General features: G+C 47.2%; 1 protein-coding gene across 5 annotated transcripts in view; it reads left to right on the top strand.

The window, feature by feature from the left end:
* Positions 1-22,835, top strand: part of LOC120979628 (E-selectin-like) — a 1,421,133-nt gene that overhangs the window by 1,163,685 nt on the left and 234,613 nt on the right. For 4 of the 5 annotated variants that reach the window (XR_005774339.1, XM_040408494.1, XM_040408497.1 and 1 more), the window contains one exon: positions 6,094-6,213. Coding sequence is in view for 4 of the 5 variants with exons in the window: in XM_040408494.1 (XP_040264428.1) it covers positions 6,094-6,213 (120 nt within the window). In the remaining variant the exon portion in view is untranslated. Of the gene's footprint in view, positions 1-6,093; positions 6,218-22,835 lie in introns of all 5 variants that reach the window. The other variant, XM_040408496.1, reaches the window with a different exon arrangement.

A 22,835-nucleotide genomic window follows, 5' to 3' on the forward strand; every position in this document is an offset into this window, starting at 1 on the left:
TTTATGTATAGCACCTAGTGATGGCCTTGCGGTTCGCCCAGCGTTTGGTTCGCGGCGAACTTTGCTCATTCGCGATTCGCCGAACATGCGAACAAATGGCGATATTCGTGTCCGCCATATTCTTTTACATTGTGAAGAACTTTGACCCATGACACATCCATCAGGTGGTACAGGACAGCCAATTGAAAAGTTTCATCACATGGACATACCCCCTACCTTATAAATAGACCTGATCTGGCCGCAATTTTACATTCTGTTGTTTGTCAGTGTAGGGAGAGGTTGCTGTGTGGAGCAGGGGAAGACTGCTAGAGACACAAAACACTAGCTAATAGGGCCACAAAAGTCCTTTTAAGGACTGGTATAGGTGTACTATTGATAGGTGTGCAGTACAGAGGGGTGTAATACATTTACACTTTCTAACATAGAAAGCATATTATAGTGGATTTGTATTGTGGAGCAGTGGTGAGCTGTTCTGCAGCGATACTGCCGCTGCACAGAGTGACACACGCAATTAGAAAAAATAATTATAACTGGTGTGATATACTAGTCTCCCCCCAAAAAAACTGATAGAAGCAGGGTGTTATATACTAATGATATACTTTCTATATAGTGCATTTGGGTACAGCAGCATTTGTTTGCGGTTTTGCTGCGTTCCCTCTGCTACACACAGTGACAAACGGTATTTCAAAAAATAATTATAACTGGTGTGATATACCAGTCGCCCCCCCCCCCCCCAAAAAAAAGATAGAAGCGGGGTGTATACCAATAATACACTTTCTATATAGTGCATTTGGGTACTGCAGCATTTGTTCGCGGTTTTGCTGCGTTCCCTCTGCTAAAATTATATTGCCGATATTTCGCATTTAAAAAATGAATGAAGACCGCAAATTCGAATAATACATCTGGTATGTCACTGTCCATGTTGTGGGACTATTTGCGCACTTCTAGTAATTATTTATTGGCTGCAAATATGAGCTAAAGGTTTTTCAGGTTCGCCTGCCATTAAAATGAATGGGACCCGCCGCGAACTTGCGGTTCGCGAACATTTGTTTGCGCACCGTCCCGGCAGATGTTCGTACATCACTAATAGCACCTCTTATATGTGGATGTATAGTGTGCCTTATATGTGCCTGCTTTATGCATAGTACATCTTACATGTTCCCCCTTTATGTATAGCACCTCTTAGATGTACCCCCTTTATGTATAGTGCCTCTTGAATGTGTCCCCTTTATGTATAGTGCCTTTTATATGTGCCCAGTGGCGTGCCTAGGGTATTTGGCACCTGGGGCGGGTACTTTCTATGACACCCCCCTTCCCCCCCACCGAAACCATAAGAAACTTTATTTTTATATTTAAATATACTGAAATATTTATTTTGCTTGAAATAAAAAAAAAAATTATCGCTAGTATACAGAAAATTTGTCGTAAATGACAATTTTAAGGGAATCTGTCACCATGAAAATACAATGTAGGCTTGGAAGGTGAAGAAAAAAATGGCTTTTGCACAGCTTTTATATATATATATATATATATTTTTTTTTTTTTTTTACAGATTCACCTGACGGGGCGGATCATGTTATATTTTTATAGAGCGGGCTGGAGTTTTCACTGATGCCCGTGCACTATGCCCTGATAGCAGGGGCTCAGATGTCAGTGACAGCCAGACCTGTGCCGCTGATCAGCCGGGCACAGCTCCTGCACCTGCCCGATCAGCCCGCCATATCTGTACAGCGCTGGGACTCAAGTCACGTCCTGCAGCGCAGTATAGGTACGGCACTGGTATCCTACAGGTTATTAAGCCTGGTCCTTTCCCATCTATATTTGGGCCTCTTGTAAATTTCTGCCCTGGCACTGGCTGGCAGCAGCCTTGTGACGTCTCAAAACCCCTCCCCCCCATTGAAAATACCACGCAGCAAGGCCCTTAACTGATAAAATACCTCTCTAGTCTGTCTAGTCTGCGGCCTCTTGCCTACACACTGTTCTGCCACAGTGCCACTGACTGTCTAAACCACTCCTAACTGCCACACACCACAGTGCCACAGTCTGCACCACTCCTAACTGCCACACACCACAGTGCTTTTTGCACGCTCAGCTCGGCGGCAGTGTATCTGCAGACACACACAACACTAGTGAGGTGGTCACTTCACTAGAAGGCACAGGTCGCATAGCACAGCTGTTTTCGTGCTCAGGAGCACTGGAGCAAGCGGCTACAAGGAAGATGGGAGGTTTTCACGCCTGGAAGGTGAGCGGCGGCGAGCATACAAGTGAAATAGGCGTGAGCGCGCTCCCTGGCTTATCAGAGCACACACGCAGAGGCAGATTAAGTATATCATAGGCCGGGGGCTGTTTACCCATCTTGGGCCTCCTCTGTCCATTTGCCCCGACCATCCCCTCTTTCGCGTTTTGTGCCCCATGTTTATTTTTTTTCTGGTAAATATTAAAGAACACTATGCTATGTATATAGTGTCGTTGCCAGGGATCTGGCAAACATGGGGGCAGCGTATGAAACGATTTTAGAGGACGGCTATCGTCAGTGTTGACCCTAAACCATATAATCAATGTGATTAATCATTGAAAAGGAAGCAATAGAGGGACGAGTGGTGACAGTGCACAGAACCACATCCCTGGTACAGGAGTGAACACAGAATAATACACTACAATAGCTCGCCGGTGTTTAGTGGTCGGAGGACTATTAATGAAATAGAGTGGAATTATTATTACAGATGATAGCCCCCAATTTACATTTATCCTATCAGCCATAGGGGGGCCAGTTTTTATTTAGGAGAACCTAATACCCTTAATTTATCTAGGTCAGATTTTTTTTATTGACGTCTATCGTACAACACCCCCTGCCCCTTATAGTGTATAGCGTACAACACTCCGCAGTATACAGTGTAATACCCCATAGTATACAGTATATAACACCGCCCAGTATACAGTACCCCACAGTATGCAATACATAGTATAACACCCCACAGTATGCAGTATAGCATCCTATAGAATACAGTATAGCACCCCACAGTATACAGTAGAGCAGTATAACACTCCACAATATACAACACCCCACAGTATACAGTAGAACAGTATTGCACCCCATGCTATACAGCACCCCATGCTATACAGTAGCTTACAGTATAATAGTATAACAGTCCCTGTCACCTTTTCCTGATGTAATCTTTACAATAAAAAGCTCCACAATTATGGCAAACTTCTCTTGCAGCAACACTCCTAATAGATATAAAGGACCTTTGATTACCTCATGGCCATGTGACCAGTAATATCGATATGTTGATGATGTCAAAGGTCCTTTCTCCTAAGAGAATCACAGCTCTCCTTCCTTGCAGAGACATTGGGCCGGGTGCTGCTGCTCATCCTGCCTGAGCCATTCATTAAATGATGCAATAAATGGCAATGGCAGGATGTGCTAGCACCGCTAGACTCTCAGTCAGAGGCTGCCGCCTGCCTCTGATTTCTGAACTCTCTCACAGTTTGCTGCCTGGAGGCAGGCAGGCACGGCAGCACCCCCCTGTATAGCTGAAAGCCTGACACCCGTGGTCAGTATTAGGGTTAGGGGTCAGTATTAGGCCCAGTATTAGAGTTAGGGTTTTTTATTTATTTATTTATTTATTACCATTACAGTGTTCACTGCGCAGGAAAAATATTTGAATATTTCAGTTCAGACATTTTCGGTGATTTCAATTTTTAATATTTTAATTGTTTTCAAATTTTTTTAAGCCTTTTTTTTACTTTTTACTCAATAACTTTTAGCCCCCTTAGGGGGCTTTAACTTGCGATTCTCTGATCGCTTGTCCCATAGACCATAATAGAGAACAATATTGGTGTTTTAGATTTTCAGTGTCTGCCTGTGAATCTGTACCTCATGCACCGCTTTAACTGTAGTTTACCATGATAAGCCTGGGAACATTCAGCAGACCCCAGGCTGTCATGGTAACCGTTCGGAGCCCTGCGATTGCAACAAGCTCCATTTAAGCCCTGTTAAGCCCATGTACGGCATTATGTGCGAAAGGGTTAAACTAGGGATTGAGGGGAGGGTAAAGATGCAGTAAGATGCAGACAGTGACTTGGAACTAGGAGGTGGAATGGAGGGAGGGACTTCTTCCTTTTATTTGGGAGCAGTAGCAGTACAGTGTGGATGTGGAAAGGGTAGGTTAATAGTGGAAATTTTTGGAAACTTTCTAATATGAAAAAGCATAACATATGCAATGGAACAGTGTGTTTTTAAACATGCTGTTTGTTAACACCGTAAAACATGCGTTTACCCATAGCTATATATCTCAGTGTCAGTCTGACATTATTTGCTATTGCTGTCACTGCATTCCAGAGCTTGGGAAGGGGGAGAGACATAATACAGATTCATAAAAAGTTAGCAAAAGGAGATAACATGTTTTCATTAAAAAAAATCTTAGTCCAAGGAGACTAGAAGGTGTTATATATAAATTTTTAGGGCAATTGGAGCAACTTTGATTTATGTTTTTTTATTATTATTATTCAAGAAATCAGCTCTTTTCTAAGTACAAAACATGCTGTATTGTACTGCATTGAAACTGTCAGTTTCAAACTGACAGTTCACCTGTGAGTTTCAGCCTAGGTCTGGGCTTCATAGGCTTCCATGGCTGGCAGACTCAGAAGCTTTTGTAAGGCCCCTTTCACACGGGCGAGTATTCCGCGCGGGTGCAATGCGTGAGGTGAACGCATTGCACCCGCACTGAATCCGGACCCATTCATTTCTATGGGGCTGTGCACATGAGTGTTGGTTTTCATGCATCACTTGTGCGTTGCATGAAAATCGCAGCATGTTCTATATTCTGCGTTTTTCACGCAACGCGGGCCCCATAGAAGTGAATGGGGCTGCGTGAAAATCGCAAGCATCTGCATGCAAGTGCGGATGCGGTGCAATTTTCACGCATGGTTGCTAGGAGACGATCGGGATGGAGACCCGATCATTATTATTTTCCCTTATAACATGGTTATAAGGGAAAATAATAGCATTCTTAATACAGAATGCATAGTACAATTATTTAACTCACCTTAATCCACTTGCTCGCACAGCCCGGCTTCTCTTCTTTCTTCTTCTTTGCTGTGCACAGGAAAAAACCTGTGGTGACATCACTGAGCTCATCACCGTGGTGATGGACCATGTGATGAGCGCAGTGACATCATCAAAGGTCCTATTCCTCAAAGAAGAAGACAGAAGAGATGCCGGCTGCGCGAGCAAGTGAATTAAGGTGAGTTAAATTTTTATTTTATTTTTTTAACCCCTCCAGCCCTATTGTACTATGCATTCTGTATTAAGAATGCTATTATTTTCCCTTATAACCATGCTATAAGGGAAAATAATACAGTCTACACAACACCGAACCCAAACTCAAACTTCTGTGAAGAAATTCGGGTTTGGGTGCCGACTTTTCTCACGCGCGTGCAAAATGCATTACAATGTTTAGCACTCGCGCGGAAAAATCGCGCATTTTCCCGCAACGCATCCGGACCTTATCCAGACACGCTCATCTGCAAGGGGCCTAAGGCTTCCAGCTGCCATGGCAAACAATGACACCCAGTGATGGCATCGTTGGGATACTGTAAACTTAATAGATGCAATATTAACATTGACTGTGGCATTTAAAGGGTTAATCTGTTGGCATCAGAGGTTTCCCCGTTGCCAGTGGTTACCACAGGGGCTTGGCTGTCAGAAACAGCCAGGTCCCTATCCCTAATTGGGCAAGCACAGTTCCTGTACCCACCCTATCAGTGCACCATCCCATGCATGTTGCTGTTACTTTGTCATTACTGTCTGTTCTCAAAACTTTCTCTGCTTTTATGACCTACACCTGATTTTTGCTTCAAAACCTGCATCAAAAAACATGAATATGTGGCACCACCCTAACTGTATTGGGATAGCATGTTTTTGATGCAGTAACTGCATCAAAACTACATCCTAGCAAGAGCGTGCTAGTTTACCAGTTAGACCAATTGACTATAGTTTGGATTGCTATAGGTGATTTAATGAAAACCTATCATTATAATATTTTGAAAATATATGTGGCATTAAGAATTATTATTATTTTCTCTTTGTAGCTCATAATGTTTCTCTGGAAAAACAAAGACAGTCTTACACGGAAGCTTATGTTCTGACAAGTTGTGGGCTAATACTTTCTGGTTTAATGGCATATGGAATAAATTATTATCGTAAGAAAAGTGAGTAAATTTTTTAATTCTGCTTTACAACAATTAAGGTAAAAGTTTACGGTTTATATAAATGTCATTTTTATAATTGTTTGTTACACTGCATTTTTAAAAGTGCTAGACGTTACAGGCCCAGTGTCTGTAGCAGATCTTCTTCAGTGTCCCAATGACATACAGCACAGTCACAAGGGAAAAAAAAATATTATTGAAATCTCAGTAAAAAATATACAGTAAGTCAATTTCTGCTGGTGTTCTCGATGTACTCTATTGCCGACTCCTGAATATCACTGGACTCACTCTCAGTACTTTGGAAAAGTAGTTAAAGGGGTTATATATTATACCAGTGATACTTTTATTGGCTAACCCCCCCCCCCCCAAAACAATTTTCTGTTTGCAAGTTTTCTAAGCACATTCTATGCCTTTTAACTTTCTAAATAAATTAAATGACATTTACAAAATGCCAACAAGTTAATTAATAACTAAAGTGGTGTACCTAACATATAGGTAGACCATGCAGCTGCTATGGGGACCCTGGGGAAGGATAGCCCACAGTGGAGGATGTGCCCCGCCCCCTAATTACCTTCGATACTGGGTAGTCAGGAATTCCTATTGTCAGTGGAGAAAGCTAAAGGGTCTTTGATGATGTCATCACAGGTCCTGTAAGGGAACTGCACAGAGTTTAGTGTGGTTTCCAGGTTAGCATAGTGCATCTGTTAGGACCTATGATAACATCATCTTCAGCATCACAGGTCCTGCAGGATCTAGCAAAGGAACTACACCAAGAATGGTGTAGTTCCCAGGTTAGAAAGGTACATCTGCCAGGATCTGGGATGACATCATCACAGGTCCTTCAACTCCTAATAGCAAGGACTAGAAGTGAACAATGAGCTCTCCAATGATCCATTGACACTGGAATGGAGTGGTCCTCCACTTTTCTCTTCAATTGCCCCCCACCTATGACCTGTTTTTACTCATTGCTCACTCATATATAATACTGCAGACAGTTACAATGTCCGCTACCTCATTTTGCCTCACACACAGTGACCATAGTGTATAACTGACCACATATTTCTGTACATAATGCATCTATTATACCTTGTACATATGTCTCACATCAGTACACCGCTATATATACATATTGTAATGACCGACGACACGCACAGGGAGGAAAACAGGGAAAGCCCTGCCCAAGGGAGAGGGAAAGGTGGTGACCCCTAACTCACCTTGCGGCTGGCACCTGACTGCCCTGACGTCCCTAGACGGGTTCCTCACCCGTGCGGCGATCGCGTGCCTAAACCCTGGCTTTCCCTAATATGAGCCCTGGATAGTGAACAGGCCGGTGGGATCGCTAGTCCACACCACTATCACTATGAGGGAAACACCAGGGAGAGGACAGACAAAACATACAAACACATACACCCAGGTGGGCGACCACAATAAACCAAAAAGGTCCAACAGGGATCTGGAGGGTAGCGTACTGGACCAACTACCAGCGAACGCAGCAACTCAGCTCCAGAAGGTCAGAATAGATGTCCAGGCAGGAAGCTCTATCTCTGGCAACCAGAGAAGTGTGAGAGAGAAATATAAGGAGGTCTGGGAGTGCTGGACAAGGAACAGCTGAGGAGAAGGAGCTACGGATCCCTGAGTGAGCCAAAAGGGTTTGCTAAGCAAACCCAGAAAGCTACCATAAGGAAAACAGCCCTATCTTAAATAGAGCGTGCAGCCAACCGCTGCGACTTCCTGACCCCGGGTATAACGGAGTCAGGCGTGGTCCTCGACACTCTCGTGACAGTACCCCCCTCTCTACGAGGGGCCTCCGGACACTCAGGACCAGGTCTCCCAGGATGAGAGGCATGAAAAACCCGAACTAACCTGTCGGCTTTTACCTCAGACGCAGGAACCCACATTCTTTCCTCGGGACCGTAACCTCTCCAATGCACCAGATATTGAAGAGAGCGGCGGACCCGACGAGAATTAACAATTCTGGATATCTGAAATTCTAGGTTACCATCCACGACAACAGGAGGGGGTGGCAGCGGTGATGGTTCTAGAGGTGGAACATATTTTTTGAGTAACGACTTATGAAAAACATTATGAATTTTAAAAGTCTGAGGTAACTCCAGGCGAAAAGCCACGGGGTTGATGATGGCTACAATTTTGTAAGGGCCAATAAACCTAGGACCCAGTTTCCAAGAGGGAACCTTCAATTTAATATTTCTAGTAGACAACCACACATAGTCATTCACTCCTAGGTCCGGACCTGGCGACCGTCTCTTATCAGCCATGCATTTGTATTTACCTCCCATATTTTTCAAGTTAGCTTGCACCTTCTGCCATACCGATGAAAGAGATGACGAAAACCGTTCCTCTTCGGGAACCCCAGAAGACCCCCCTCTTTGAAAGTACAGAATTGGGGATGAAAACCATATGCACCAAGAAATGGTGACTTGCCAGTGGATTCCTGACGACGATTATTTATGGCAAACTCAGCTAACGGTAAATATGATGACCACAACTCTTGGTTTTCAGACACAAAACATCTTAGATATGTCTCAAGGTTTTGGTTGGTACGCTCAGTCTGTCCATTCGACTGAGGATGGAAAGCAGAGGAAAAGGACAAGTGTACCCCCAAACGAGAACAAAAAGCTTTCCAAAATTTAGAAATAAACTGGGTACCCCGATCCGAAACAACATCGGAGGGGACCCCGTGAAGCTTCACGATTTCACTGACGAATACCTGAGCAAGAGTCTTAGCATTAGGTAGTGCGGGTAACGCAATGAAGTGTACCATTTTGCTAAACCTGTCCACTACTACCAAAATAACTGTTTTACCCGCAGACAAAGGTAAGTCAGTGATAAAATCCATTGACAGATGTGTCCACGGTCTATTGGGAATGACGAGTGGTAATAGAGACCCTGCAGGACGTGTATGTGAAACTTTTGCGCGCGCACAGGTAGAACAAGAAGACACAAAATCCAATACATCCTGACGCAACCTTGGCCACCAAAAACGACGAGACAATAGTTCCAAGGTTGCTTTACTACCCGGGTGCCCAGCAAGTGCCGAATTATGATGTTCCTTTAATAATTCGAAACGTAAGTTCAACGGTACAAACAATTTCTCTGAGGGGCAAGAGACCGGGGCGTCCCCCTGGGCCTCTACCACCTTCCCCTTCAAAACAGAGTGTACCGCAGAAACAACCACTCCTCTTTGAAGAATGGGTACCGGATCACTCACATTACCCCCTCCAGGGAAACAACGAGATAGTGCATCAGCCTTGATGTTCTTTGCCCCAGGACGATAGGTAATCACAAAGTTAAACCTGGTAAAAAATAGCGACCACCTAGCCTGTCTAGGGGTGAGACGCTTAGCTGATTTGAGGTACAGAAGATTTTTGTGGTCCGTAATTACAGTGACGGGGTGGACTGCCCCCTCTAAGAAATGACGCCACTCCTCAAACGCAAGTTTAATAGCTAATAGTTCCCTATTGCCAATATCGTAGTTCTTTTCTGCTGCAGATAGTTTTTTAGAAAAGAAAGCACAAGGACGCCATTTGCCAGGAGACGGACCCTGAGACAGCACCGCCCCCACTCCCACCTCTGACGCATCGACTTCAACAATAAAAGGCTGAGAGACATCAGGTTGGACCAGTACAGGTGCTGAGGTAAACCTCTCTTTTAGAGAGGAAAAAGCAACTTTAGCGGCGTCAGACCATTTAGAAAAATCAGTCCCCTTCCTAGTCATGTCAGTAAGCTGTTTTACAATAAGTGAATAATTTTTAATGAATTTCCTATAGAAATTCGCGAAGCCCAAGAACCGTTGTAGTGCTTTGAGGTTCTCAGGAAGATCCCAATCTAAAATTGCCTGGACCTTCCTAGGATCCATACGGAAACCTGACGCAGATAAAAAATAACCCATGCAGCCCGCCATGCAACCATTGATCTTGGCAACCGACCAACCTTGATCCTTCACGTGGCCAATGAACAGTAACAACGGAATTTCCCCGTCCAGTACCTCGACCCCTAGGTCATTACACCACTGCTGCCACCTACTCCAAGCCCTATCGTACATCCTCCACGTGCCTTCACTCAATGATGCCTGCAACAGACAAGCTACGGTACCTCCAGGATCTCCCACAACGACTCTGGACACACCAATCCGACCTGACTCGCCTCCGGGGCCAGCTGGCGAAACCGCTCCCACTGAAAACGAGAAAGTGTGTCAGCTATACAGTTAGAGGAACCAGGCACATGCACCGCAAACACCCAAGCATTAAGGGACAAACACCGGAGAACCAACTGCTGCAATAGGCAAATAACTGTGGGGGAAGAAGCCGTTACCCTGTTGATGGCTTGCACAACTCCCAAGTTGTCACAATGGAAACGAACCTTCATGTGCCGAAACTTCTCCCCCCAGAGCGTGACTGCCAACACAATGGGGAAGAGTTCCAACAATGCCACGTTTTTTACCCACCCTTTTAGTACCCAGGACTCAGGCCACCGACCCGCACACCACTGCCCTTCACAGTACGCCCCAAAACCCACTCCACCCGCAGCATCCGTAAACAATTCGAAATCAAACGCATCAACCACCCCCCCCCCCATAACTAATGCTCTGCCATTAAACTGTTGTAAAAAGTAATCCCAAACTTTCAAATCCCCTTTTAACTCACTGCCTAGTCTAATAAAATGGTGGGGAGACACCACCCCTCCTGTCGCCGAAGCCAACCTCCTACTAAAAATGCGGCCCATTGGTAGGATTCTGCATGCAAAATTTAATTTGCCCAACAGAGACTGCAGGTCCCGCAGGCGAATCTTTTTTGCTCTCAGTGCCGCCGCCACCTCTGTTCTTAAATCTGACACTTTGTCTACTGGTAGCCTACACTCCATCCGCTGTGTATCTATGACAATACCCAAAAAACTTAGCTCAGTAGCCGGCCCCACCGTTTTGTCCACCGCTAACGGGACTCCAAAACACTCAAAAACAGACTGTAATGTGGATAACAACAACGAACAAACCCTAGATCCCCCGGCCCCAAACACAGGAAATCATCCAAATAATGAATGACAGAGTGACAACCTGATTCCTGAACCACCACCCACTCCAGAAAAGAACTGAAACGCTCAAAATATGCACACGATATTGAACAGCCCATTGGCAAACACCTATCCACAAAATAAGCGCCATTCCAAAAACAACCCAGTAAATACAAACTATCCGGGTGAACTGGCAACAACCTAAATGCCGCTTCAATATCACATTTTGCCAACAGGGTACCCGGACCCAGCTTCCTTACCCATTCCACAGCCGCATCAAAGGAAGCATAAACCACAGAACAAAGTTCCGGGTCAATGCCCTCATTGACCGACGCACCCTTAGGGAATGATAAATGGTGGATGAGCCTAAATTTATTAGGCTCCTTCTTAGGGATCAAACCCAAAGGGGAAACTCGCAAGTTACTGATGGGTGATGTAACAAACGGACCATCCATCCTCCCTAGGGAAACCTCTTTAGCTAACTTTCCTGTCACTATGTCCGGGAACTGCAATGCCGTGCGCAAATTCTTCCGCTTCTCTAAGACTGGTAACGGGTGTGAAGGTATATGAAAACCGAACTTAAACCCTGAATACAAAAATTCAGCTAACTCCTGGTTCGGATATCTATTTAGATGCCCCACCATCCTTTCCACTCGCACTGGGGTCTGCCCCTTTTGCAAAACTATCCCCCCCCCTTTGTCTACCCCCTCTAAAACATCTGCTAGCCCCATGGCCCCCGCCACACACGGAACATTCATGCCTAAATTTGCATTTTTGGCCGAATTTGCAACTTCCCTCATTGAAAAGGAAGCAGTATCCTCTTCCAACTGGGGGCGTCCCTGTACCTTGCTGTACCCCAACCCCTGACTCACTCCGAAAGGACTGACCACTCCTACCTGGCGCTGTCACCCTCATCCATAACGCAATGTCCTTATGGTCCCATCTCATATTAGGACGGACCGCTTTCCTCTGACGAAACTGCTCGTCATACCGTAACCACCCGGAACCCCCATACACTCTATAGGCTTCCCCAATAGCATCCAGATAGCAAAATAAAGGGGAACAGCATTCCGGACTCTTCTCCCCAATCACACTTGCCAAAATAGCAAAGGCCTGTAGCCAATTACTAAATGACTTAGGGATAAGGCGATAGCGACGCTTATCATCATCCTCCTTTCTTACTCCATCCTTTTTTACCACATCAAGGTTGAACCGCTCCAACGGAAGCAGCGAAAAAATTTCTATATACTCTCCCTTCCAAATTTTCTCACGCACCTCCGTTTTCAAATGCGCTCCCAGGGGACCGTCAAAGCAAACATACACCTCCCCTTTTGCGGCGTCATCTAATCTGGGCCTATCCTCCTCACCTCCCGCCTGCGTCTGCACTGACACGGATTCGGCTACACTTGTGCTATTGGCCACTGCTACATTACTATTGTTAGCGGTCGCCGGTACATTGCTATTTTCTGCCCCCAACCCCCACGCTGCTAAGGGGGTAGCCCCCGTTGCCCCCCTATCCTGACTAACCCCAGCTAAACCACACAGCAAGCGCCCCAAACCACCGATAATAGCACTATTGCTCCCCCCCGCCCCAGGCGCCACATTAAATATAGATAACAGTGTTCCCAGTGATGTCTCACCTAGCTGCCCGGGTGCTGTGAACCCGGCAGCCGCAGGTCCTGCTTCCTGCCGGACGACTCCTGGATCCACGACATTCCTTTGATGGGTACTTGCGCTGTTCGCCGGCAGCACCCCAGCCGGATCACTGCTGGGTGCGTTAGGAATGGCTCTGGGACGCCCTCTGTCTTCCACGGTGTCAGGACCAGTAGCAAACTGTCCGCCCTCAGGAAATGGCCTGCGCAACTCCCTGTCCTCCATATAAGCATCTGCACGCCTGTCTTCATGCCCAAGAGGCCTGCTCTGGGGCGGGGAGCCGTCCAGAACAGCCTCGTCCTCCTCCTCTGTAAGAAGCGCATCATGGCAAGGCCTGCGCCCGTCCCTGGCACCTACAGGCGCAGCCTCGTGTGCCACTGAAAGGGGCTCATCCTGTAAGGGCCTGCGCCGGGCCGCCCTGGCCGACCGCGGAGCCCCGCTGCTGCCTCTGCTGCCACTACCTCTCCCACGCTGAGCAGGCCTCCGACTCCTGAGGACAGGAGGGGATCCTGCAGAACCAGGTCCTGACTCCCCTGTTGCTGGCGCGATGGGCTGAGGGGAAGGCCCCACAGCCTCTGGAGGGTCCCGCCGGACATATGGATTCCTCCCACGCCGGGAGGCCGCAGTAGACTTAGAATGCTCCCGGCGTGGAGGGTCCCTTGTGGGGCTCCTGACACGGCGCCGGACCCGGGGGGGTAAATCAGGGCTCAGGCGCGCCGGCGGCCGTACCCGCCGCGGCCGTGTAGCTGCTGGAGTAGGGCTAGAAGTACCCACCTCCGCCCCCCCTAGCAATGCGGTCACCTGCTGCTCCAGCCAGTCGCTGCCCCTGGTGTCCGCCGCTTCCCTCAAGCGCCGCAGCATCACCTCCACTGCTTCTGCCATTGCTGAAACCGATGCTGCAGTTCAGAAGATGTTGGCTCTCTGCCAGATGCTGGCTCTCTGCTCCTAAAATGGCGGGCGCTGACCTGCCTCACCACTACTTCAGCCTGCCGCTCCCCGCCCCTTTCTAGCTCCTCCCCCCTTTTCCTGCACTCATCCACTTAACCCTTACCTTCCCTGACCCTTGCTCACAAAACCCCTCATGCCGGCCTCCCCTGAAGCGTGCCGCTTCGTCCGGCCTCACTTTTTTCAATTTTAGCATATAATTCATTCGTCCGTAGGACCTGCAGTACTTGTCTGACATGCACCTCATGTGTTTTCAGATCGGACGAATAAATTAAAATATCATCTAGGTATATTACCACAAACCTGCCGATTAGATGACTAAAAATGTCATTAACGAAATGTTGAAAGACGGCAGGAGCATTGGTCAGACCGAAAGGCATAACTAGATTTTCATAATGCCCCTCAGGGGTGTTAAACGCTGTCTTCCACTCATCCCCCTCCTTAATACGAATCAGATTGTAGGCACCCCTAAGATCAAGTTTGGAGAACCACCTAGCACCCGCAATCTGATTAAACAGGTCAGGAATGAGAGGAAGAGGGTATGGGTCTCGGATGGTTATCTGATTTAATTCGCGAAAATCTAAGCAAGGACGCAGGCCCCCATCTTTCTTTTTAACGAAGAAAAACCCTGCAGCCACGGGTGAAGAAGAGGGTCTGATGTGTCCCTTAGCCAAGCTCTCGGAGATATAATCTTTCATGGCTTGTCTCTCCGGACCCGAAAGATTATATAACCTGGTCTTGGGTAATTTTGCGCCGGGAATAAGGTTAACCGGGCAATCATAAGGACGATGAGGTGGTAACTTCTGACAACCCTTTTCAGAAAAAACATCCTCAAAGTCCGAAATAAATGTAGGTAGGGTAGTTATGGAGGCGACTAAGCAATTGCTATTTAAGCAATTTTCTCTGCACTGCTCACTCCACTCCAATATCTCCCTGGCCTGCCAATCCACCACTGGATTGTGCGCTACCAACCAGGGAAGACCCAGCACTACCGGAGTGGGAAGCCCCTCCAGAACATAACCTGAAAGCATCTCGTTATGGTGGTCCCCTACCCGAAGGTGTAAATTATGAACCATGTGCGTGAGGTTTCTCTGAGACAGGGGAGCAGAATCAATAGCGAATATGGGAATGGGTCTCTGTAAAGTACAGAGAGACAAACCCAAAGTGCGGGCAAAATGGGCATCTATCAAATTTACCCCTGCTCCACTGTCTAGAAAGAAAGAAATAGTCTCCGTCTTATCACCAAAAATAATAACCGCTGGCAACACAAATTGCGATGTACGTATGGAGGAAACGTATACCCCCCGGCTGACATCCTCCACACAGCCTGGGGTTAGTAGTTTTTCCGACGGTCTTTTGTTTCTGAGGAAAGAAGGACAGACATTAATGAAATGACCCCTCTCCCCACAAAAAAAACAAACCCCACGCCTACGGCGAGCCTCAGGAGGACGGACCTGACGAGTAGTTCCTACTAGCTGCATAGGCTCGTCTAAGTCCGTACAGACTAACTGCTGCTTGGGAGGGATTACCAATTGCTCCGGTTTTTTCAACCTGACCCTAAGGCGTCTATCTATTCGGATAGAAAGGGACATAACCGCATCAAGGGAAAAAGGGGTCTCATATAATGCAAGCGCATCCTTAACCCTTTCGGATAACCCAGAGCAGAACTGACTCCTGAGAGCCGGGTCGTTCCATTGGGTATCCGTAGCCCACCTACGGAATTCAGAGCAATACTCCTCTACCGGCCGCTCTCCTTGTAAGAGTCTCCGTAATCTTGATTCAGCCAGGGCGACTCGGTCAGGGTCATCATATATGAGACCCAAGGCCCCAAAAAACTCATCCACTGACCGAAGAGCCTGGGAATCAGTAGGTAAAGAGAACGCCCAGGACTGCGGATCCCCCTGCAGCAGGGAAATAACAACCCCCACCCGCTGATCTTCATTACCAGAGGAGTAAGGGCGCAGTTTAAAATATAACTTACAGGCCTCACGGAATGTCAAAAACTTGTCCCTTCCCCCAGAAAATCTGTCAGGGAGAGGGACCTTGGGTTCCGCAACAACCTGGTTACCTGTTTTTTTTTTTTTACCTACACAAAATAAAGGCCAGAGATAATGTAATGACCAACGACACGCACAGGGAGGAAAACAGGGAAAGCCCTGCCCAAGGGAGAGGGAAAGGTGGTGACCCCTAACTCACCTTGCGGCTGGCACCTGACTGCCCTGACGTCCCTAGACGGGTTCCTCACCCGTGCGGCGATCGCGTGCCTAAACCGTGGCTTTCCCTAATATGAGCCCTGGATAGTGAACAGGCCGGTGGGATCGCTAGTCCACACCACTATCACTAAGAGGGAAACACCAGGGAGAGGACAGACAAAACATACAAACACATACACCCAGGTGGGCGACCACAATAAACCAAAAAGGTCCAACAGGGATCTGGAGGGTAGCGTACTGGACCAACTACCAGCGAACGCAGCAACTCAGCTCCAGAAGGTCAGAATAGATGTCCAGGCAGGAAGCTCTATCTCTGGCAACCAGAGAAGTGTGAGAGAGAAATATAAGGAGGTCTGGGAGTGCTGGACAAGGAACAGCTGAGGAGAAGGAGCTACGGATCCCTGAGTGAGCCAAAAGGGTTTGCTAAGCAAACCCAGAAAGCTACCATAAGGAAAACAGCCCTATCTTAAATAGAGCGTGCAGCCAACCGCTGCGACTTCCTGACCCCGGGTATAACGGAGTCAGGCGTGGTCCTCGACACCCTCGTGACACATATACACTGCATATATTATACATACTTATATGCTGTATGTACAGATATATAGTATATGCAATAGTGTACAGTCGTGGCCAAAAGTTTTGAGAATGAGATAAATATTGGAAATTGGAAAAATTGCTGCTTAAGTTTTTATAATAGCAATTTGCATATACTCCGGAATGTTATGAAGAGTGATCAGATGAATTGCATAGTCCTTCTTTGCCATGAAAATTAACTTAATGCCAAAAAACCTTTCCACTGCATTTCATTGCTGTCATTAAAAGGACCTGCTGAGATCATTTCAGTAATCGTCTTGTTAACTCAGGTGAGAATGGTTGAAGATCATTATGTCAGACTGATTGGGTTATAATGGCAGACTTAACATGTTAAAAGGAGGGTGATGCTTGAAATCATTGTTCTTCCATTGTTAACCATGGTGACCTGCAAAGAAACGCGTGCAGCCATCATTGCACTAAGATTGCACCTCAATCAACAATTTATAGGATCATCAAGAACTTCAAGTAAAGAGGTTCAATTCTTGTTAAGAAGGCTTCAGGGCGTCCAAGAAAGTCCAGCAAGCACCAGGATCATCTCCTAAAGAGGATTCAGCTGCGGGATCGGAGTGCCACCAGTGCAGAGCTTGCTCAGGAATGGCAGCAGGCAGGTGTGAGCGCATCTGCACGCACAGTGAGGCGAAGAATTTTGGAAGATGGCCTGGTGTCAAGAAGGGCAGCAAAGAAGCCACTTCTCTCCAAAAAAACATCAGGGACAGATTGATCTTCTGCAGAAAGTTTGGCGAATGGACTGCTGAGGACTGGGGCAAAGTGATATTCTTCGATAAAGCCTCTTTCCGATTGTTTGGGGCATCTGGAAAAAGGCTTGTCCGGAGAGGAAAAGGTGAGCGCTACCATCAGTCCTGTGTCATGCCAACAGTAAAGCATCCTGAGACCATTCATGTGTGGGGTTGCTTCTCATCCAAGGGAGTGGGCTCACTCACAATTTTGCCCGAAAACACAGCCATGAATAAAGAATGGTACCAAAACACCCTCCAACAGCAACTTCTTCAAACAATCCAACAACAGTTTGGTGAAGAACAATGCATATTCCAGCACGATGGAGCTGTCACTACCAGAGTTTTGAGACGTTCTCACAGCTCTGTTTCTCCACCCCTGTGATGATGTCACTACTAGAGCTTGGAGGAGTCCTCCCAGCTGTTCCTCCTGCGTTTGATTTCCCCGCCTTTAAATCACCCCTCCTCTTTTCTAGGTTGTGGATTATAGTTCTCATTTGAGTTGTAGCTCTTGCTTGAGTATCTTCACTTGTTAGCTATCATTTCACTGGACCTGTGTTCTGCTGCAGCAAGCACTCCGGATATTGCCAGCTGTCTTTGGATCCGTCTTCTTTGCGGCTGCAGCGCCTTCAGCTAAGTGTGCAGACATTGTTGTGTACCTGTTTATTTTCTGACTGGATCTGAGGCGGCCACGGTTCCCTTCATATACTGAGCAGGGCACCGGTGGCCGTGCCCCTTCCACTATTGTAGGGGTTACAGTGGTCATCAGTCTTAGGTACGTGGGCATGCCCCGTTCCACCATTTGGATCCGGGCATGTGCTTTAGCAGCATAGGGAGAGCTTTGAGGGTCTGACAGGGGTCACCCTTTATCCTCCCTAGTTTGGGTCCGGTCAGTAGCTCTATTATCTGTGTATGCTCTTGTTGCTCACATACAGCCGTGACATTATAATCCACCAAAACCGTCCTTTTGACATGGATCCGCTTTCTGGCCTGGTTGACCGCATGCAGGGTCTTTCTTTGGAAGTAGCGGATCTCCGTTAATCTATGTCTCAGCTTCAAGCATTGGGCTCTACTCCGGCTCATGGAGTCTGTTGCGAGCCAAAGGTCTCACTTCCGGAGACGTTCTCCGGGGGCAGTGAGAATTTTGTTCGCTTCAGAGAGGCATGCAAACTCCATTTTTGCTTGTGTCCCCACTCCTCTGGTAAGGAGGAGCAGAGGGTGAGGATTGTCATCTCCCTGCTCAGGGGTAATGCTCAGACTTGGGCTTTTTCGCTGCCATCAGGGGATCCCTCCCTTCGATCCGTAGAAAGATTTTTTGTGGCCCTGGGGCAGATATATGATGACCCGGATCGTGTTGCTCTGGCCGAATCTAACTTACGTGTTTTATGCCAGAACAAACTGTCTGCGGAGCTTTATTGTTCTGAATTTCGGAGATGGGCAGCTGATTCAGGTTGGAATGATACTGCACTCCGGAGTCAGTTCTGTCATGGTCTCTCAGAGAGATTGAAAGATGCGTTTGCTTTCCATGAGAGACCAACGTCCTTAGAGTCTGTTATGTCATTGGCGGTACGCCTTGACAGGCGTCTAAGAGAAAGAAACGAGACCTCTCTGTCCAGCCATTGTCAGTCTAGGGGCAGTGGTGCGGACTCATTCAGTGTGCAGGGGCCTCATCCTGTCTCGCTCCCCTCTGAGGAGGAGCCCATGCAGCTAGGTCGACTTGCCCCTGATAAAAGAGGATTTAGTCCTCAGAGTATGGTGTGTTTTTGTTGTGGGGGCATAGGTCATTTGGCAAATGTTTGTCCGTCTAGGAGATTCTTGAACTGTACTAAGAGCAATAATAAGAGAAATACCTCAAAAGGTAAATCATCAAATTCTGCTTCATCTGCTACTTTGGGCAAAGTTGATGTAGGAATTGATGCTTTTCCTCTGACCTGCAGTTCCCGTTTTCTCCTGTCTGCCAGGGTGGCGCTATAGAGCAAAGTCATTTCTTGTGATATTTTTGTCGATAGTGGAGCGGCCGTCAATCTTATTGACACTCAATTTGTAGCCATGCATGGTTTTCAGGTTTGCACATTAGAAAAGGATATACCTGTTTTTGCTATTGACTCTGCTCCACTGAAGGGCATTGTTCACAATATCCGGCTAGCTGTAGGTGACACTCATGTGGAGGATATATCTTGTTTTGTCCTTAATGGATTGCCTTCTCCTCTAGTTTTGGGGTTACCCTGGCTCACTAGACATAACCCCACTATTGATTGGCAAGGAAGGCAAATAAATGAGTGGAGTGACTTTTGTAGAGAGAATTGTCTCACAGCGACTTTTGCAGAGGTGTCTACTAAAACTGTGCCATCATTTCTCTCTGATTTCTCGGACGTGTTTTCCGAGAGCGGTGATCAGGAGCTACCTCCTCACCGGGAGTTTGACTGTCCCATTAACCTCATTCCCGGCGCCAAGCTGCCAAAAGCACGCCTCTACAATCTCTCACAACCGGAAAGAATCGCAATGCGAACTTATATCTCCGAGAGTCTCGATAAGGGGCATATTCGTCCCTCAAAATCACCTGTTGCCGCGGGGTTTTTTTTTGTTAAAAAAAAAAAGATGGCTCTCTGAGACCTTGCCTAGATTTTAGGGAGCTGAACCGTATCACGATTCGCGATCCCTATCCCCTTCCTCTGATCCCGGACCTCTTCAACCCAATTGTTGGGGCCAAGGTTTTTTCCAAATTGGATTTGAGAGGCGCGTACAACCTGCTCAGGGTCAGAGAGGGGGATGAATGGAAAACGGCCTTTAATACTCCTAAACGGGCATTTCGAGAATCTCGTTATGCCTTTCGGCCTGATGAATGCTCCGGCCGTCTTTCAGCATTTTGTTAATAGTATTTTCTACCATTTAATGGGGAAATTTGCATTGGTGTATCTTGATGATATTTTGATTTTTTCCACTGATGTTCAGACCCATCAGGATCATCTTTTTCAGGTTCTGCAGATTCTGCGGGAAAATAAATTGTACGCCAAGCTGGAGAAATGTCTTTTTATGGTATCGGAGATTCAATTTCTGGGTTTTCTCCTCTGTGCTTCTGGTTTTCGCATGGATCCGGAGAAGGTCCGTGCTGTACTTGAGTGGGAGCTTCCTGAGAATCAGAAGGCATTGATGCGCTTTCTGGGTTTTGCGAACTATTACAGAAAGTTCATTTTGAATTATTCCTCTGTTGTCAAACCCCTTACTGACATGACAAAAAAGGGGGCGGATTTTTCCTCTTGGTCGGAGGAGGCGCTTGCAGCTTTTTCTAAGATTAAAGAGAGTTTTGCGTCTGCTCCCGTCTTGGTGCATCCCGATGTTTCCTTACCTTTTATTGTTGAGGTGGATGCTTCCGAGGTGGGTGTGGGTGCGGTTTTGTCCCAGGCCCTTCTCCTGCCAAATGGCGACCCAGTGCCTTTTTCTCTAAAAAAACTCTCCCCGGCAGAGAGAAACTATGATGTGGGAGATAGGGAGTTGTTGGCCAATCAAGTTGCCTTTCGAGGAATGGCGCCATTGGTTGGAGGGGGCCAGGCACCCTTTCACCGTTTTTACCGACCATAAGAATCTGGCATACTTGGAGTCGGCCAGGCGTATGAATCCGAGACAGGCCAGATGGTCTCTGTTCTTCTCCAGATTCAATTTTGTCGTTACATTCCGCCCTGGGATCAAAAATGTGAAGGCTGATGCTCTCTCTCGCTGTTTTCCGGGAGGAGGAAACTCCGAGGACCCGGGTCCCATTTTGGCGGAGGGGGTAGTTGTTTCTGCTCTATATTCCGATTTGGAGGCTGAGGTCCAGGCTGCCCAGACTGAGGCACCTGCCCGTTGTCCTTCTGGGAAGTGGTTTGTGCCTCCTGAGCTACGTCACAAACTCTTCAAGGAGCATCATGATACGGTTCTTGCTGGTCACCCCGGGAGTAGAGCCACGGTAGATCTCATTGCTCGGAGATTTTGGTGGCCGGCTCTTCGTAAGTCGGTGGAGGGTTTTGTGGCTGCTTGTGAGACGTGCGCTCGCGCTAAGGTCCCTCGTTCACGGCCTTCAGGTTCCCTTCTCCCGTTACCCATACCTTCCCGTCCTTGGACACACCTGTCCATGGACTTTATCACGGATCTTCCTCGTTCCTCAGGGAAGTCGGTGATCCTGGTGGTGGTGGACCGTTTTAGCAAGATGGCTCATTTCGTACCTTTCCCTGGTTTACCCAATGCTAAAACGTTGGCGCAAGCTTTTGTCGACCATATTGTTAAATTGCACGGCATTCCCTCTGATATTGTTTCCGATAGAGGCACGCAGTTTGTGTCCAGGTTCTGGAAGGCTTTCTGTTCTCGCCTGGGGGTTCGGCTGTCCTTCTATTCTGCTTTTCACCCGCAGTCGAATGGTCAGACTGAGCGCCTCAATCAGTATCTGGAGACATATTTGCGCTGTTTTGTGGCAGAGAACCAGGAGGATTGGTGTTGATTTCTCCCTCTTGCTGAGTTTGCTCTGAACAACCGTCGTCAGGAATCTTCTGATAAGTCACCATTCTTTGGTGCATATGGGTTCCATCCGCAGTTTGGGACATTCTCGGGAGGGGCTCTTTCTGGTTTACCTGAGGAGGAGAGATTTTCCTCGTCTTTGTCTACCATTTGGCAAAAGATTCAGAGTAATCTTAGAAAGATGAGTGAGAAGTATAAGCGTGTGGCTGATAAGAGACGTGTGCCTGGTCCGGACCTGAATGTGGGTGATCTGGTGTGGTTATCTACAAGAAATATTAAACTGAAGGTTCCCTCCTGGAAATTGGGTCCCAAGTTTATTGGGCCTTATAAAATCTTGTCAGTCATCAATCCTGTTGCCTTCCGTCTTGATCTTCCACGGGTTTGGAAGATACATAATGTATTTCACAGATCTCTCTTAAAACCATATGTCCAGCCCACGGTACCCTCCTCTTTGCCTCCTCCTCCGATTTTGGTTGATGGCAATCTGGAGTTTGAGGTTTCCAGAATTGTGGACTCTCGCATTGTCCGCGGTTCTCTTCAGTACCTCGTTCATTGGAAGGGTTATGGTCCTGAGGAGAGGAAGTGGGTTCTGGTGTTGGACATTAAAGCCACTCGTCTCATCAGGGCATTTCATAGGGCTCATCCTGAGAAGGTGGGTCCTGGGTGTCCGGAGTCCACCCGTAGAGGGGGGGTACTGTCACTACCAGAGTTTTGAGATGTTCTCACAGCTCTGTTTCTCCACCCCTGTGATGATGTCACTACTAGAGCTTGGAGGAGTCCTCCCAGCTGTTCCTCCTGCGTTTGATTTCCCCGCCTTTAAATCACCCCTCCTCCTTTCTAGGTTGTGGATTATAGTTCTCATTTGAGTTGTAGCTCTTGCTTGAGTATCTTCACTTGTTAGCTATCATTTCACTGGACCTGTGTTCTGCTGCAGCAAGCACTCCGGATATTGCCAGCTGTCTTTGGATCC

Source organism: Bufo bufo, chromosome 9 (assembly GCF_905171765.1).
Source record: "Bufo bufo chromosome 9, aBufBuf1.1, whole genome shotgun sequence".
Taxonomy (NCBI): domain Eukaryota; kingdom Metazoa; phylum Chordata; class Amphibia; order Anura; family Bufonidae; genus Bufo; species Bufo bufo.